Source organism: Scyliorhinus torazame, chromosome 17, assembly GCF_047496885.1.
Source record: "Scyliorhinus torazame isolate Kashiwa2021f chromosome 17, sScyTor2.1, whole genome shotgun sequence".
NCBI classification, from domain to species: Eukaryota; Metazoa; Chordata; class Chondrichthyes; order Carcharhiniformes; family Scyliorhinidae; genus Scyliorhinus; species Scyliorhinus torazame.
The window spans coordinates 116,446,035-116,463,613 of NC_092723.1; the positions used below are offsets into that span (position 1 = coordinate 116,446,035).

The 17,579-nt window shown below is 44.7% G+C and overlaps 1 protein-coding gene across 4 annotated transcripts in view; it reads left to right on the forward strand.

Annotated features, from left to right (window-relative positions):
- The window catches only part of smurf1 (SMAD specific E3 ubiquitin protein ligase 1), a 210,704-nt gene that overhangs the window by 127,471 nt on the left and 65,654 nt on the right, over positions 1–17,579 (forward strand). For 2 of the 4 annotated variants that reach the window (XM_072480930.1, XM_072480931.1), the window contains exons 4-5: positions 758–891; positions 12,316–12,381. In XM_072480930.1, the coding sequence (XP_072337031.1) occupies positions 758–891; positions 12,316–12,381 (200 nt within the window). Of the gene's footprint in view, positions 1–757; positions 892–11,542; positions 11,633–12,315; positions 12,382–17,579 lie in introns of those variants that run through there. The other 2 variants (XM_072480933.1, XM_072480934.1) reach the window with 2 other exon arrangements.

Genomic DNA, 17,579 nt, shown 5'->3' on the forward strand with positions numbered 1-17,579 from the left:
GGGTGGCAAGGTGGCACAGTGGCTAGCTCTGCTGCCTCACAGCACCAGGGTCCCAGGTTCAATTCCGGCCTCTGACTGTCTGCGGAGTTTGCGCTTTCTCCCTGTTTCTGCGCGGACTTTCTCTGGGTGCTCGGGTTTCCTCCCACAGCCCAAAGATGTGCAGGTTAGGTGGATTGGCTATGCTAAATTGCCCCTTAGTGTCCAAAGGTTAGGTGGGGTTACAGGGATGGGGTGGAGGTGTGGTCTTAAGTAGGGTGCTCTTTCCAAGGGCCGGGCAGACTTGATGGGTTGAATGGCCTCCTGCACTGTAAATTCAATGATTCTATTTGATCAATCCTCCCACCCTTTTTTTTCCTTCTATATCTTTCATGAATACTTTGTAGCTCAGAAGATTAAGTGCTATTCCCCCCTTGATTAAGTCACTTTATAGCCACTCTATCATAATCCCCATGAGTACTTGCCTTTGCAGCTCACAAGCCTTATTTTACCATACTCCCATGCATTTACACACAAGCACTCCCCAGTCAGATCATCCTGTTTTTAAACTATTCTTTATTTTTTCAAATGCTGCCTGTTTCTATCAGTTCTGCTTTACCCTGGTGCTCATTCCAAAGCCAAATAGTTTAAATTCTCCCCCCATGGCACTAGTTAATATGCAATAAGTCTGTCATTGTTGGAGACCTTTGGGTAGTTTCAGCATCTTAAGTTGTTTGTGGTGATGCTTTTGTTTTCATACTCATAACTTCTTCCTTTTCAGGTACATTGGAAAAGCAGACTCAATTACTATAAGCATATGGAATCACAAGAAAATACATAAGAAACAGGGAGCTGGCTTCCTGGGCTGTGTTCGGCTGCTATCAAATGCCATCAGTAGGCTAAAGGACACTGGCTGTATGTAGTATGACTCTTGATAATTATTTTTGGCAGTAGAACTAATGTATAAGCAAGGATTAACTAACTAATTATTTGAGTTTAATTTTCAAGCTTTTCTGGCACTCTTAATAGCCTGGTACTGATGGGATGCACTTCAACTGATCCTCGGTAATATGTTAGCTTGGGACCTTTGTGATTGTGGAGTATTCCAATGGTGGAGAGAATAGAAAAATGGTTACTATATCTCCTTACAAAAAGCATGTCAACAATTGGAAAGTGGCATTGGACTGTTCATTTTCTCCTTTGCTTTGTGTAGCTGACCCAAGTTGTGTTGGATTTCTTTGGAAGAGAAAGCTGCGTCTGTTTAAAAACATTTTGCATTAATATCTTTAATGACCTCAGAATTTTTGAAAGCACTTCACAGCCAAATACATGCTTTTTTGACATCTGGTCACTAGTAATCTGGGTAAAGTGGTAGACAGTTTGTAAACGAAATATCACACAAACTACAATAGATAAATTAATCTATTTTGGCAATGATTGAGATGTAAATATTGGCCAAGGAACCAGGAGAACACCTGGTTCTTTGAAAAGTGCCATGGAATGTTTTACAATCACCTGAGGGGCAGGAACAGCACATGTTTAACACTGCACTGAAGTGTCAGCATAGATTATTTGGGCAAGTGAGACTTGACCTGATGGCCTTCTCATTCTGAGAAATTGAGCCATGACTCTGTTTAAAGCGGCACAACTTTTTTATACCTACCTGTTCGCAGAATTTGGATGTCACTGTCCGGGTTCATTTATGGCTTACCCCTCGTTGTCTTAAGAAAATGATGGCCAATTTTTTGACCCATTTGTAGGCTTTGTGCAGAGAGGGAAGGAATTTCTAGAAATTGACCCACTGATGATGGTGTGTAAAAGTCAGGATGGTGTCTGACTTAGAGGGGAATTTAGAGGTGATTTTCTTCTAGTTGTTCAGAGAGACACTAAATTTATCCACAGAAGTGGACCATCTGGCCCATCTTGTTTGTGCCAGCCAAAAAGAGCAATCCAGCCTGATCTCACTTTCTAACTCTTGGTCAATAACCCTGTAAGTTAAACACTTCAAGGACATATCCAGTGTTTTTTATTAAATGCAGTAACGTTTCATGCCTCTACCACCATTTCAGACAGTGAGTTCCAGACTCACTGGATCCCTGTGATGGTAAAAGTCTTCCCAATGCCCCTCTATTCCTTCTGACAATTACTTTAAATCTCTGCCCCTGTTCTTTGGCTTCACTGCTAAAGGAAACAGGTCCTCCCTATCATCTACCTCGTCCCCTCATAATTTCTCAATTTCTCTCCTCTGCTTCTCCTGTTAGAAAGGAAATATCTCCAGCCTATCCGATCTTTCCGCTAAGCTAAAATTCTCCAGTCTTGACAACACCTTGTTAATCTCCTCTGTACCCTTTCTATGCAATCACATTCTTCCTATAATATCATGATCAGAACTGTAAGTGGCACTTTAGCTGTGGCCTAACTAGTGCATTATACAATTGTAACATAACCTTCCTACTCTTATGTTGTATACATTGGTTAATAAAAGGAAGTAATTCCTCTGCCACCTTAACCACTTATCTAACTGTCTTGCTAACTTTAGGAATCTGTGGGCATGTACCTCCTCATCTCAGTTTTGAAGGATCGTCCCTTCAGTCTGAGAGTGCCCTCAGGTTCTAGTTTTTCTTACTGGTGGAAATATACTCTCCACGTCCATTCTATCTAGGCCTCTCAGTATCATAGAATCCCAACAGCGCAGAAGAGGCCGTTCAGCCCATCGAGTCTGCACTGGCCCTTGCAAAGAGCACACCTCCACCCTACTCCAACGAGTACAGACCTAGAGTCCTCAGCCGCTCCTCATATGTCAAGCTCTTCATTCCAGGGATCAATCTTGTGAACCTCCACTGGACCCTTTCCAAGGCCAGCACATCCTTCCTTAAATATGGGGCCCAAAACTACTCACAATATTCCAAATGGGGTCTGACCAGAGGCTTATACAGCCTCAGAAGTACATCCCTTGTATTCCAGCCCGCTCAAATTGAATGCTGACATTGCATTTGCCTTCCTAACTGCCGGCTGAACCTGCACGTTAACCTACAAGGATCTTGAACTAAGATTCTTAAGTCCCTTTGTGCTTCTGATTTCCTCAGTCTTTTCCCACTTAGAAAATAGTCTTTGCCCACATGGTACATGCCCACAGATTCCTGAAGTTAGCAGGACAGGTAGATAAGTGGTTAAGGCGGCAGAGGAATTACTTCCTTTTATTAACCAAGGTTTGGAATATGAGAGTAGGAATTATGTTACAATTGTATAATACACTAGTTAGGACGCAGCTAAAGTGCCACTTACAGTTCTACCAAAGTTTGTATTCCATGTGCCACTTCTTTGCCCACTCTCCTAGCCTGTCAAAGCCCTTCTGTAGCTCCACTGCTTCCTCCATACTACCTGTCCTTCTTCATATCTTTGTATCATCTGCAAACTTAGCAACAGTGCCCTCAGTTCCTTCTTCCAGATCGTTAATGTATATTGTGAAAGTTGTGGTCCCAACACCGACCCCTGAGGCACACCACTAGTCACTGGGACTATCCTGAAAAAGACCCCTTTATCCCCATTCTCTGCCTTCTGCCAGTCAGCAAATCCTCTATCCATGCCAGTATCTTATACTTGACACCATGGGCCTTTAACTTATTTAACAGCTTTCTACCTGGCACCTTGCCAAAGAACTCTGGAAAACTAAGTAGATCATGTCCACTCGTTCCCCTTTGTCTAACTTCCTTGTTATCTCCTCAAAGAAAGTTAACAGATTTATCAGACATGACCTCCTCTTGACAAAGCCGGGCTGACTCAGGCCTATTTTATCATGCGCTTCCAAGTACTCCACAATCTTCTCTTTAATAATCTCAGTGTCCTACCAAATCTAGTGTAATCCCTTGCCATGTTTGCCTACCCCAAATGCATTACCCCCCACTTCTCCAAATTGAATTCCATTTGCTAATTTTCTGTCTAAGTAACAAGGCCATTGATATCTTCCTGCAGCCTATAGCTTTCTTTCTTGGTCTCAACCACATGACCAAATTTTGCATCATTTGCAACTTCTTAATCATGCCCACCACAATTAAGTCTAAATCATTGATATCTACCATAAAATACAAGGGATCTGAGCCCTGTACGGCCTTCCAGTCACAAAAACGTGCGTGAACTATTACCCTTTGTTTCCTGCCACTCAGCCAATTTTGCCACTTGTTCATAGAATTTACAGTGCAAAAGGAGGCCATTTGGCCCATCAAGTCTTGAACGGCCCTTGCAAAGAGCACCCTACTTAAGCCCACACCTCCACCCTATCCCCGTAACCCCACCCAACACTAAGGGCAATTTAGCATGGCCAATCCACCTAACCTGCACATCTTGGACTATGGGAGGAAACTGGAGGAAACCCACGGAGACACGGGAGAACGTGCAGACTCCGCACAAACAGTGACCCAGCCGGAATCGAACCTGGGACCCTGGAGCTGTGAAGCAGCAGTACTACCCACTGTGCTACCGTGCTGCCCGTTTTTGGTTCCTATGGGTTTTTAATTCCTTGACTAGTCTACCATGTGGAACATTGTCAAAAGCTATGCTAAAATCCACATCGACTGCATCAAATGTGCTACTACCCTCATTGAACGTCCTTGTTATCTCTCAAAAAAATTCAGTGAAGTTAATTAGACAAATCCATGCTGACTGCCTGTGATTAATTTCTGTCTTTCTAAATGACAATTAATGTTGTCCTTTAGAATTTATTTCCAATAGTCCGTCCACCACCAAGATTAGGCTGACCATTTATAGTCAGTCATTCTGTCCCTTCCTTTTTACATAATAGTACAATGTTAGTAATCCTTCAGTCTTCTGGCACCATGTTTGTATCTAGATAGGGTTGAAAAATGATGGTCAGAGCTCTACTGTTTCATCCCTTCTCAAAGCAGCCTGGGAAACATTTCATTTCTGGTGGTAATTTATCCCCTTTCAAAAATGCTGAACACCTTAATATTAATGACCAATTGCTGTGTTTAAAAACATAGTTTATCCTCCTGTCTTTTGCCCATTTTGCCTCCTGTCCTTTGGTCATCACATTAAGTCAGTACCCTCTGGTTCTTAACCCTTCTGTCAATGGGATCAATTTCTCCCTATCAACTCTATTCAGACCCCTCATGATTTTGAACACTCCTGTCAGATTTCCTCTCAACCTTCTTTCAGGAGAATAGCCCCAGCATCTCCAATCTGTCCTCTCAGTTGAAGTCCCTCTCCCTGGAACCATTCTCATGAATCTTTCTGCATGCTCCCAAATTACTTCACACCATTCCTAAAGTGGACAGACTTGAACAGAATACTCCAGTTGAGACTGAGCCAATGTTTTCTAAAGTTTCACTATAATTCCCTTACTTTTGTACTCTGTGCCTCTATTTACAAAGCCCAGGATCATGTATGCATTATTAATGGCATTTTTAACCTGCCCTGCTACCTTCAATGATTCGTGCACCTGTACCTCCAAGTCTGTCTGCCCCTGCATTGCCTTTAAAATTATACCGTTTATATTGTCGTTGCTCATTCTTCCTACCAGAATGTATCATACTTCTGCAGCATGTCTGCCAGTCCACCAGCCGATGTCATTTTTGAAGTCTATCACTATCCTCATCCTTGTGCACAATACTTGCAAGTTATGAACCATCGGATAATTTTGTAATTTGCCCTGCACACCAAGTCTACTTCATTAATATAGAACAAGAAAAGCATTGGTCCTAATACAATGCCTGGGGAACTCCACTATATACATTCCTCCAGTCCGAAATACAGCTGTTCACAACTACTGAGTTTCCTGTCACTCGGTCAGCTTCATATCCATACAACCATTGTCCCTTTTGTTCCATTGACTTTAACTTTGTTGGCAAACCTATTTTTGGCATTTTATCAAACACCTTTTGGTGAACCTAATTATCCTCATGAACCCTTCCTCTTGCTGCATTATAAAAATCTAATTTAAGTCAGTTAAACTCTATTTGCTCTTAAATTCATGGTAATTTATCCTTTTTTAAAAAAAAATGTTTTAATTCAAATTTTCACAAAATATCAACAACAAAATACAGAAAGAAAAGAACTTAACCCCCCGCCACATACATAAATAATAAATTAACAGCCTTCATCAACACAAAGGCAAAAATACACGCCCACTCAAGAAAAACGACCCCCCCCCCCCGCGGGTTGCTGCTGCTGCTGACCATCTTCTAACGTTCTGCCAGGAAGTCTAGGAACGGTTGCACCAATCACCTTAAGGCAAATTTCACCCTCTCCAATTTAATAAACCTCGCCGTATCGCTGATCCAGGATTCCACGCTTGGGGGCCTCGCATCCTTCCACTGAAAAAGAATCCTTCGCCGTGCTACCAGGGACGCAAAGGTCAGAATACTGGCCTCTTTCGCCGCCTGCACTCCCGGCTCCTCTGCCACCCCAAATATTGCGAGCCCCCAGCCCGGCTTTGACCCTGGAACCTACCACCCTCGACACCGTCCTCTTTACGCCCTTCCAAAAGTCCTCCAGCGCTGGGCAAACCCAGAACATGTGGGTGTGATTTGCTGGGCTCCCTGAGCACCTAACACACCTGTCCTCGCCCCCAAAGAACCGGTTTATCCTTGCCCCGGTCATGTGAGCCTTATGCAGCACCTTAAATTGTATGAGGCTGAGCCTCGCGCAAGAGGAGGAAGAGTTCACCCTCTCCAGGGATCCGCCCACATTCCCTCGTCAATCTCCTCACCCAACTCCTCCTCCCACTTACTCTTTAGCTCCTCCACTGAGGCCTCCTCCTCCTCCTGCATCACCTGATACGTTGCCGAGATCCTCCCCTCTCCAACCCACACCCCCGACAGCACCCTGTCCTGGACCCTGCGTGGCGGCAACAGTGGGAACTCCACCACCTGCCGCCGAACAAACACCCTTACCTGCATATATCCGAAGGTGTTCCCCGGGGGGAGCCCAAACATCTCCAGCTCACCCAGGCTCGCAACCTTCCCGTCCACAAACAGGTCCCCCATCCTTCTAATACCAACCCTGTGCCAGCTCTGACACCCTCCGTCCATCCTCCCCGGGACAAACCGGTGGTTCCCCCGAATCGGGGACCACACCGAGGCCCCCACCTCTCCCCTGTGACGTCTCCATTGCCCCAATGAGGGTAGCCGCCACCACTGGGCTCGTGGTATACCTCGGTGGAGGAAGCAGCAGCGGCGCCGTCACCAGCGCCTCCAGGCTCGTGCCACACAGGACGCAATCTCCAGCCTCTTCCATGCCGCCTCATCCCCCTCCATCACTCACTTACGCAACATTGCCACGTTGGCGGCCCAATAATACCCACAGAGGTTAGGCAGGCCCCCCCCCCCCCCCCCCCCCCCCCCCCCCCCACCAATCCCTGCACCGCTCCAAGAACACCCTTCTCACCCTCAAGGTCTTCTGCGCCCACACAAACCCCATAACGCTCCTGTTAACCCGCCTGAAGAAGGCCCTAGGGATCAGGATGGGGAGGCATTGGAACAGGATCAAAAACCTCGGGAGCACCGTCATTTTAACTGACTGCACCCTACCCGCCAGGGAGAGTGGCAGCACGTCCCACCTCGTAAACTCCTGCTCCACCAGCCTCGTGAAGTTAAGCTTATGTAGGGCCCCCCAGCTCCTAGCCACCTGGACCCCCAGGTACCTGAAACTCCTCTCTGCCCTTTTTAGCGGGAGCTCACCAATCCCCCTCTCATGGTCCCCTGGGTGCAGTAAGAACAATTCGCTCTTCCCCATATTCAGTTTGTACCCGGAGAAATCTCCAAACTCCCTAAGGATCCTCATCACCTCCAGCATTCCCCCCACCGGGTCCGCCACATATAGCAACAAATCATCCGCATCGAGCGACACCCGATGCTCCTCCCCACCCCGCACCAGCCCCCTCCAGTTCCTCGACTCCCTCAACGCCATGGCCAGGGGTTCAATCGCCAGCGCAAAGAGCAGCGGGGACAGGGGACACCCGGTGTAGCGGGAAATAGTCTGATCTCCTTCTGTTCGTGGCCAAACTCGCCACCGGGGCGTCATATAGCAGCCTCACCCACCTGACGAACCCCTCCCGAACCTTTTCAACACCTCCCACAGGTACCCCCACTCCACCCTATCAAAGGCCTTCTCCGCATCCATCGCCGCCACTACCTCCGCCTCCCCTTCCATCGCCGGCATCATTATAACATTCAAGAACCTCCGTACATTAGTATTCAACTGCCTCCCTTTCACGAACCCCGTCTGATCCTCGTGTATGACCTGCGGCACACAGTCCTCTATCCTCATGGCCAAAATCTTTGCCAGCAACTTTGCATCTACATTTAAGAGCGAGATCGGCCTATATGACCCACATTGTAGGGGATCCTTGTCCCGCTTCAGGATCAGGGAAATCAGCGCTCTAGACATCGTCGGGGGCAGAGCCCCCCCTTCCCTTGCCTCGTTGAAGGTCCTTACCAACAGCGGACCCAGCAGGTCCGCATACTTCTTGTAAAATTCAACCGGGAACCCATCCGGCCTCGGTACCTTCCCCGCCTGCATGTTCCCGATCCCTTTGACCAACTCCTCCAACCGAACCGGCGCCCCCAACCCCGCCACCTGCCCCTCCTCCACCCTCGGAAACCTCAGCCAGTCCACGAAGGGACCCATCCCTCCCTCTTGCAGTGGGGGCTCAGACTGGCACAGTTCCTTGTAGAAGTCCCTGAAGACCCCATTGATACCCACCGCACTTCGCACCGTGCTCCCTCCTCCATCCCTAACTCCCCCGATCTCCCTAGCTGCCTCTCGCTTCCAAAGCTGGTGCGCCAGCATCCGGCTCGCCTTTTCTCCGTATTCATATACCGCCCCGTGCGCCTTCCTCCACTGTGCCTCCGCCTTCCTGGTGGTCAACAAATCAAACTCAGCCTGGAGGCTACGCCGCTCCCTAAGCAATCCCTCCTCCGGGGCCTCCGCGTACCTCCTATCCACCCTCACCATCTCCCCCACCAACCTCTCCCTCACTCTCCTCTCCCCCCTCTCCTTGTGTGACCACCGCCTTCAGCGCCTCCCAGATTCCCCTACTTGCACCTCTCCATTGTCATTAGCCTCCAGGTACCTCTATATACACTCCCGGACCCGCCCGCTCACCTCCTCGTCCGCCAGCAACCCACCTCTAGGCGCCACAGCGGGCGCTCGTTCCTCTCCTTCCCCAACTCGAGGTCCACCCAGTGCGGAGCATGATCAGAAATGGCTATCGCCGAGTACTCCATATCCTCCACCCTCGGAATCAGCGCCCTGCTCATGACAAAAAGTCAATCCGGGAGTAGGCCTTGTGGACATGGGAGAAGAATGAAAATTCCCTGGCCCCCGGCCTTGCAAACCTCCATGGATCCACCCCTCCCATCTGGTCCATGAACCCCCTCAGCACCTTGGCCGCCGCCCCTCCTAGACCTAGAGCGGTCCAATGCTGGGTCCAGCACCGTGTTGAAATCCCCCCCCGTTATCAGGCCCCCTGTCTCCAGGTCCGGAATCCGGCCCAGCATACGCCGCATGAACCCTGCATCGTCCCAATTCGGGGCATTTACATTGACCTACACCACCCGCTTCCCCTGCAGCTTGCCACTTACCATCACATACCTACCGCCATTGTCTGCCACAATGCTCGACGCCTCGAACGACACTCTCTTCCCCACCAAGATCGCCACCCCCCAATGTAATTTATCCTTTTATTCCTCCCTCTTTATTCCATCTGGAAACACTGAAACCATTCATGCTCATTAAGCCACAGTAATAACTATACTTCTCGCTGGTGGAGCTCACAGTGGATGGAAATGCAGTCTTAAATAACCTGGATGAGTTACTGCAGTACATCCTGTAGATTGCAATAGCTGCAGCCTTCGTTTTCCAGCAATGGCGGAATGGTCCAGCAGCAGGTGCACCAATCATGTAAATTTGGCGTTGGTTGGTGTTGAACACTTGAGTATTGTTATTTCTGCAGCAATCCAGGATGAATGGTCAGCGTTCCATCATACTCCTGACTTGAAGCATGAGTATGTTGGAAAGGCTTTAAGAGGGTCAGGTGGTGAGCTAGTCCTGCAGGGTCCTAATCCCATGCTGTGGATATGTAGCATGTTGATATGACTGGTTCAATTCAACTTTTCACCAATGGTGAGCGGCAAGATGGTGGTGGTGGAGCACTTGGTAATATATGCACCTTTGAAAATTGAGGGGAAATGGCTAGACTTAATTTAGTTTGAGCTGTTTATTACCCAGTACTTAACATAACGCAAGATGTTGCCTGTTACTTGTCAGTTTATATCTGATGGTTATCTATTTCCTCTTGTAAGCTGTCATGAGCTGCTTTACTATGAGACGTTTTGAATAAAGCTGAATGCAAAGCGAATAGCCCTACCTCTTTGGGGCTTTGTGACAGAGGAACATTCATTGATGGAGCACCTGAAGATGGCTGGGCCAAGATAATTATTTGTGCAAATCCTGTGCTAATGTCCCAGCGGTCTTGATGACCTCTGACAATAGTAAATGTCTTCCGTTGCAATAAATATAACCTCTATCCACTGATTAATTTTCGCATTGACTTGAATTTTGCTAAGGCTTTTTGGCACCATTCTTGTTTGGCTGCTGCCTTGATGTTGAAGGCAACCACTCTTGCCTCTCTTCTGGTATTATGCTGTTCAGCCCATGACTGGATAAAAATAAACGTTATTCCTCATATAAAAGCAAACAAAGCATGCTGGAAATAACCAATCAGCCAGACAGCATCTCTGGAGAGAGGAATGGAGTTAAGTTTCAGTCAGATCTGGAATAAATCAGAAATATAACAGGTTTTAAGCCAATAAAGAGGCAAGGAGGAAACAAAAGAATGCAAGGGAGGGTTTGTGATGGGCCAGAAAGCAGGAGATGTTAAATGATGCAAGGGATGATGGTGCAAGGCAACAGAAAATCATGAGAAAAGAAACAAAAGGTGGGTCTGGGCGAATGTGTAAATGGGGATAGCAGAATCATCACCAAACACAACCATTTGGATAAAATAAGAGCAGTGGTTACGATCTGAAATTGTTGAACTCAGTACTGAGTCCAGAAGGCTGTAAAGCACCTCATTGACAGATTAATTATGTGCTCCACTCTCATTCTGACCTCTTTGTCCTCTTCCCTACATTGCTCCAATGAAGCTCAGTGAAAATCTGAAGAACAGCATCTTTTGATTATGTCATTTACAACCTTCTGCACAATTTTGGATCATAATCTATGCCCCAATTCTTTTTCATGGCAGCTGTTCATGACAATTCTGCTATTCCCTTTGCACCTTATCGAGACACATCTTTTGATTCTTTACTTGCTCCATTACTATCTTTAACCTTGCGTCATCATCCTCTTTGTCATTTAATTTCTCCTGCTTTCCACATATCACAGATCACGCTTTTGTTCTTCACCCCCCCCCCCCCCCACCCCTCCCCCAACCATCATGCCTTATTTTCCTGCATCTGTACTTAAAATCTGTTAAATCTCTAACTTTTTCTAGTTCTGATGAAAGGTGATCAACCTGAAATGTTAACTCCTGTTTCTTTCTCCACAGATGTTATCTGATCCACTGAATATTTCCACCATTTTCTCTTTTTATTCCTTATTCCCCATTTGGTCAACCTCATGATAAAGATGAACAGAGGTGAATACAACATGTATTGACCCATTTACAACTTCTCACACATTAGCCAAATAGGGGCAAATACAGTCTTATTACATACCAGCCCTTTTTTAAGGCACATCTGACCATCTTTGAACTCTTATTGATTGGCATTACGTGTTTCATGAGCATTTCATACAGAAAAAAGTTACTGATTTCTCAGATATGTTTTTGAAACTTTGCATGTGCCTCTTTGTTGGCTGATTGGTTACAGTCTAATTTTTGGTCTTGTTCCATTTCTGTGCCAAACTTGAAGAGGAAGGCAAATCTAGAGGAGGGATTTTATGATCAAACCTATAATAATGGCAACTTAATTGTTGATTAACATTTGCTGTCTGGGGCTACCGGGTCAGATCCTTTGCCATGCTTGTTACTTTGTGACATCAATGAGAATCTACGTATACATCCTGAAGCACCTCTTTTGATGATCAAGTAAGGGGTGGAAGGGTTTGAATTTAGATGGGCCTAAGAGCCCATGGCTGCTGGAATCCACTCGTTGAACTAGGTGCAGAGTAGTATGTTTTCCCAGGATCTGGACCTCTGAGATTAGCATCATGTATAAAATCTATACTTGTCTCGTACTGTATTAAGACTTCCAGTGTGCAGCTATACATTTCTGTGCTCACACAGTTAAGATAACATTGCACCCTCTTCTTTTTCGTCAGACCAGCGGTTAGATCTATGCAAGCTCAATCCCCCAGACAGTGATACAATACGAGGGCAAATAGTAGGTAAGTTCTTAAATGTTCACAGTTTACTCAGCATGTTCATTCATAAATCATTTGTGAAATAACTATGTGTGTACCAGAATTGTCTTATTAATGGTATTGCATTGCATAATGAATTTGGCCTGTTGTGTGTGAAATTGCTTTGATGAACCAGAGGACATGCACTTGGGAGTAAGGCCAGATATCACTTGTTCTGCATTACGCTTAATTATGTCTCCTGCAGGGCAGTACGGTGGCTCAGTGGATAGCACTGCATTCTCATGGCATCGAGGTCCCAGGTTCGATCCCGGCTCTGGGTCACTGTCCGTGTGGAGTTTGCACATTCTCCCCGTGTTTGTGTGGGTTTCGCCCCTACAACACAAAAGATGTGCAGGGTAGGTGGATTGAACACGCTAAATTGCCCCTTAATTAGAAAAAATGAATTGGGTACTCTAAATATATTTTAAAAAAATGTCTCCTGCTGGCAATGGACTGAAATGTCTACTGAAAACTGAGGCTGCAAGAGAGAGAAACGTAAAGATAGAAAATGGTAGGAGAGATGAAGAGCAGGAATTAAAGTGCACAGCGGGGATTTTCACAGTAACTTCAGTGCAGTGTTAATGTAAGCCGACTTGTGACAATAATAAAGATTATTATTAATGTTTTCAGCAGGTGGTTAACAATTCAAATACCATGTCACCCTGTGCTTCAATTTACTTAGCTAAGCTGAATTAATGTCTGGTAATGTATTTAGTTACATTATTACCCCCAAAATCCAGTCGTCATCAATTGAAGTATATGGATTCCATCTTCCCACAAGTTGCAAACTTCAATACTTGCCAGCTGGAAAATGTCAGGAATGAGATTTATGATTCAGTAGATTGTAAACCCACTTAAAAAAGCAGAACTGATTACTTTTAAGAGTGACGTTAACAATATTGATTATATTTCAAAATTAAATGTGCCACTCCTATTGGCAGATCTGTTTACCGAGGGTGGCACCATTGGATTTATGATACTGTTACTTTATAGAAGTGTTTCTCTGCTAGCTTTTTGAGTCCAAAGTGAAATTAGTTTTCATGGAATCAACCGAGTGCGTTGTGGCAGAGGCTGACACTTCCCTAACTGAGCTGTTTCTCTACAAGAAGAAATTGGGAGTTGAGACACATTTCTGTGTTACTATACGCATCGAGTCCATCTTACATCTTCACTGTGTATTTATGGTGGCACTAAGTATGAAATGTAGACAACGTTTTCTGTATTCACATCTCTACCCTATTTGTTCAAAGTGAAACGTACTCACTATTTATTCCAGCATCACCCCGCGTGCATGTACCGGAGGTTCCTCGGGATGTAATCTTAATCCCTTGAGAAGTTTTGCAATCCCCTGTGTGACCTTATTTCATCTTCCTACCTGTAGTAAGATAGCTCCACCCTCTGATACTTTCCTTTCAAAGGGCATTTTTTTCCTTTTGGTTTCTCCACTTGTGAAGGTTGTGCTGCTATCAAATTTATTTTCATCTCCTCAGTTAGATTTTCCTTAAACAGATGATCATTTTTGTTATCGATGTAAGTGGTCAATACCGGTTAATTTAAACACCAATTATTGAAAACTAGCTACACCTTTTTTAAAAGCTCCACTGTACAGTGATCTTGAAATGGTGAATTATATATCGAGTATCTCAGTTATCATTAGGCATTGAATGCTTATCCAATATTTGAAAAATTATATTGTGGGTTTGGATAAAGTAAATCCCCCTCACTAAGTTGGAGTTGTGTGACTGAAAATCACGACTTTAAATGAAATGACTAAGCAAATCACATTTTCCCATTGTAAAAGATGTAGCTGCATTCTGTAGGACTTTCCTCATCAGAAAAACAAAAGGATTATACCCAGCAAGTTGGAATACTTTGCTAAATTTCCATATTGGTAAATATAAAAGAAACATTCCTATTAAGTGTCTCCCTGCTCACTACGGTTGCTGCTCGTTGCTGATCCTGCTTCCTAAACCTTTCCTTCGCCACATATCCCATTTTCTGACCCTCTTATTCGCTGTGGACTCTTCCTCTCACCGACCATTCAGTCATGGACAGGAGTGTGTGACTATGAGTGAGGCAGGTAGAGGGATCTAAGGTAGTGTTGTCGGAGCCTTAGCACTTGTCCTTGTTCAACAGGTTTGAGATTCTAGCTCTGTGTAGATGAGAGCAGGGATTGTGGGGTGGATGAGCAAATCACAGCACTGTGGTACAGGGAGCCATTCAAGTGGGTAGAGATAAGAGAAATGTAGTCATAATCAGGGATAGTATATTTAGGGGCTTAGACACTTCTGTCTTACCAGGGTCGAGAGTCCCAAAGGTTGTGTTGCCTACCTGGCGCTCAGGTTTGAGATATCTCATCTGAACTGCAGAGGAGCTTGGAATGGGAAACTAAAGATCCAGTTGTCATGTTGGTACCTACGGCATAGGTAGACCAGGATAGAGGTTCTGCTGAAGGAATATGAGCAGCTAGGACTAAATTAAAAAGCAGAACCATGAAGGTAATAATCTCCAGATTACAACATGAATGACAATCGAATTGGCACAGGGTCAATAAGATTAAAGAAGTAAATGCGTGGCTCAAAGATTGGTATGGGAAAAAATAGGTTCGAATTTGATAAAAGAAACTTACAAAGACTTTGTGTTTGAATGGACAGAGCAATCCGAACACAATTAATGAGGTAACAGGGCAATAGAGACAAAGGGGTATGATTTGGTGGCGATTACTTCAACATGATTGCAAGGAGAACACGTCTGGGAGTTGAATATTAAAGGGTCCTCAGTATTTTGGAAGGGTAGACAGAAAGGTAAAGGAGGTGCTGTAATAATAATAATTGCTTAATGTCACAAGTAGGCTTCGATGAAGTTACTGTGAAAAGCCCCTAGTCGCCAGATTCGGGAGCATGTTCGGGGAAGCCTCCATGGGCATTAAACCCGCGCAGCTGGCATTGTTCTGCATTACAAGCCAGCTGTTTAGCCCACTGTGCTAAACCAGCCCCTGTAGCTTTGCTGGTAAAGGAAGGGATCAGTGCTGTAGTGATAAATTATATTGGCACTGGAGATCAAGGCGTGGATTCAGTCTGGGTAGAGAATAGAAATAGTAAAGGAAAGAAGTCCCTGGTGGGAGTAATCTTTAGGTCGCCAAACAGTAGTTCCACAGTAGGGTACAGTATAAACCAAGAAATATTGGAGGCTTGTAAGAAAGCTACAACAATAATAATGGGTGATTTTAATTCGCATATAGACTGGATTAATCAAATTGGCATTGGTAGCCTCAAGAGAGAGTTCATGATTGTATTAGAGATTGTTTCTTGAAGCAATAGGTTGTGAAACCAACCAGGGAACAGACTATTCTGGATTTGATATTGTGCAATGAGGAGGGATTTACTAATGACCTCATAGCTAAGGATTCGCCAGAGAAGAGTGATCATAGCCTGCTAGAATTTAAAATTCAATTTGAGAGCGAGAAACTGGAGTCCCGCGCTAGTTCTGGAGTTGAGCAAAGTAATTACGTCGGCATGGGGACACATTTGGCCCAAGTGGACTGGGTAGGAAGACTAAAAGATAGGGCAGTTAATGAGCAATGACAGTTATTTGAGGAGATATTCAGTTCCTCACAACTAAAATATATTTCAGAGAGAAAGAAAGATTGTAACAGGGGGAAAAGCATCCATGGCTAAGCAAGGAAATTAAAGATAATATAAAGACAAAAACTAAGGCATACCATATTGCAAAGGCCAGTGATAGGCTGGAAGATGGGGAAACTTTTAAAGATCAACAGAGGGTTATTAAAAAAGTAATAAAAAGAGCAAAGATAAATTATAAAACAAAACTAGTGCAAAAATATAAAAAAGGATAGCAAAAGCTTCTATAAATATATCAAAGGGAAGAGAGTAGCTAAAGTGAATGTTGGTCCTTTGGCGGATGAGACCAGGGAGTTGATAGTAGAGAACACAGAAATGGTGGAGACGCTAAATCAATATTTTGCCTCAGTTTTCATGGTGCAGGGCACTGGCACAATCCCAATAGTAAGTGGTAATGCAGAGATAATAGAAAGGGAGGAACTTAGAACAATATCATCAATAGGGAAAAAGTAGTAAACAAACTATTGGGATTGATGGCAGACAAATCTCCAGGGCCTGATGACCTACAACCTAGGGTCTTAAAGGAAGGAGCAGCGGAGATAGTGGTTATAATGTACCAAAATTCCCTGAGAAAGATTCCAGTGGATTGGGAAAATGCAAATATAACACCCATATTCAAAGAGGGAGGGAGGCAGAAAGTATAGACCAGTTATTTTTATCACCTGTCGTTGGAAAATAGTTTGAATCCCTTATTAAGCTGGGCATTTAGAAAGTCAAAATGCAATCCATCAGAGTCAGCATGATTTTATGACGGGCAAATCATTTTGACTAAATTGTTAGAGTTCTTCGAAGATGTGACAAGCCAAGTGGACAATGGTATCCTGTAGGTGTAGTATATCTGGACTCACAGAAGGCATTTGATAAGGGACCGTAGAAAAAGTTAATACACAAGTTGAAATAACATGGGATTAGGGGTCATTTATTAGCTTGGATAGAAAACTGGCTGGCCGACAGAAGGCAGAAAGTCGGGATAAATGGATCTTTTTCTTGTTGGCAAGATGTAACTCGGGGGGGGGGGGGTGTCACAGGGTTCGGTTCTCTGACTCCAACTACTTTACAATATATATTAATGACTTGGATGTAGGGATAGAAGGTACAACAGCCAAATTTGCTGATCACACTAAAATAGGTGGGCTAGTAAGGTGCAATGAGGAAATACATTTTAAAAATGGATACAGATAAGTTAGGAGAGTGGGCCAAAATTTGACAGATGGTGTTTAATGTGTATATGTGTGAGATTATCCATTTTGGTCAGACAAATATCAGAAAGGAAACTTGTTATCTAAATGGAGAGAAACGTCAGAGTGCTTTGATGCAGAGGGATCTGGTGTCCTCGTGCATGAATTGCAGAAAACTAGTATGCAGGTACAGTGGGGAATAAGGAAGGCAAATAAAATGTTGGCCTTTGTAGCTAAAAGAATAGAGTATAAAAGTAGGGAAGTGTTGCGGCAGTTGTACCATGCATTGGTGAGACTGCACCTGGAGTAGTGTTTACAGTTTTGGTCTCCTTATTTGAGGATGGATGTAGTTGCATTAGAGGCA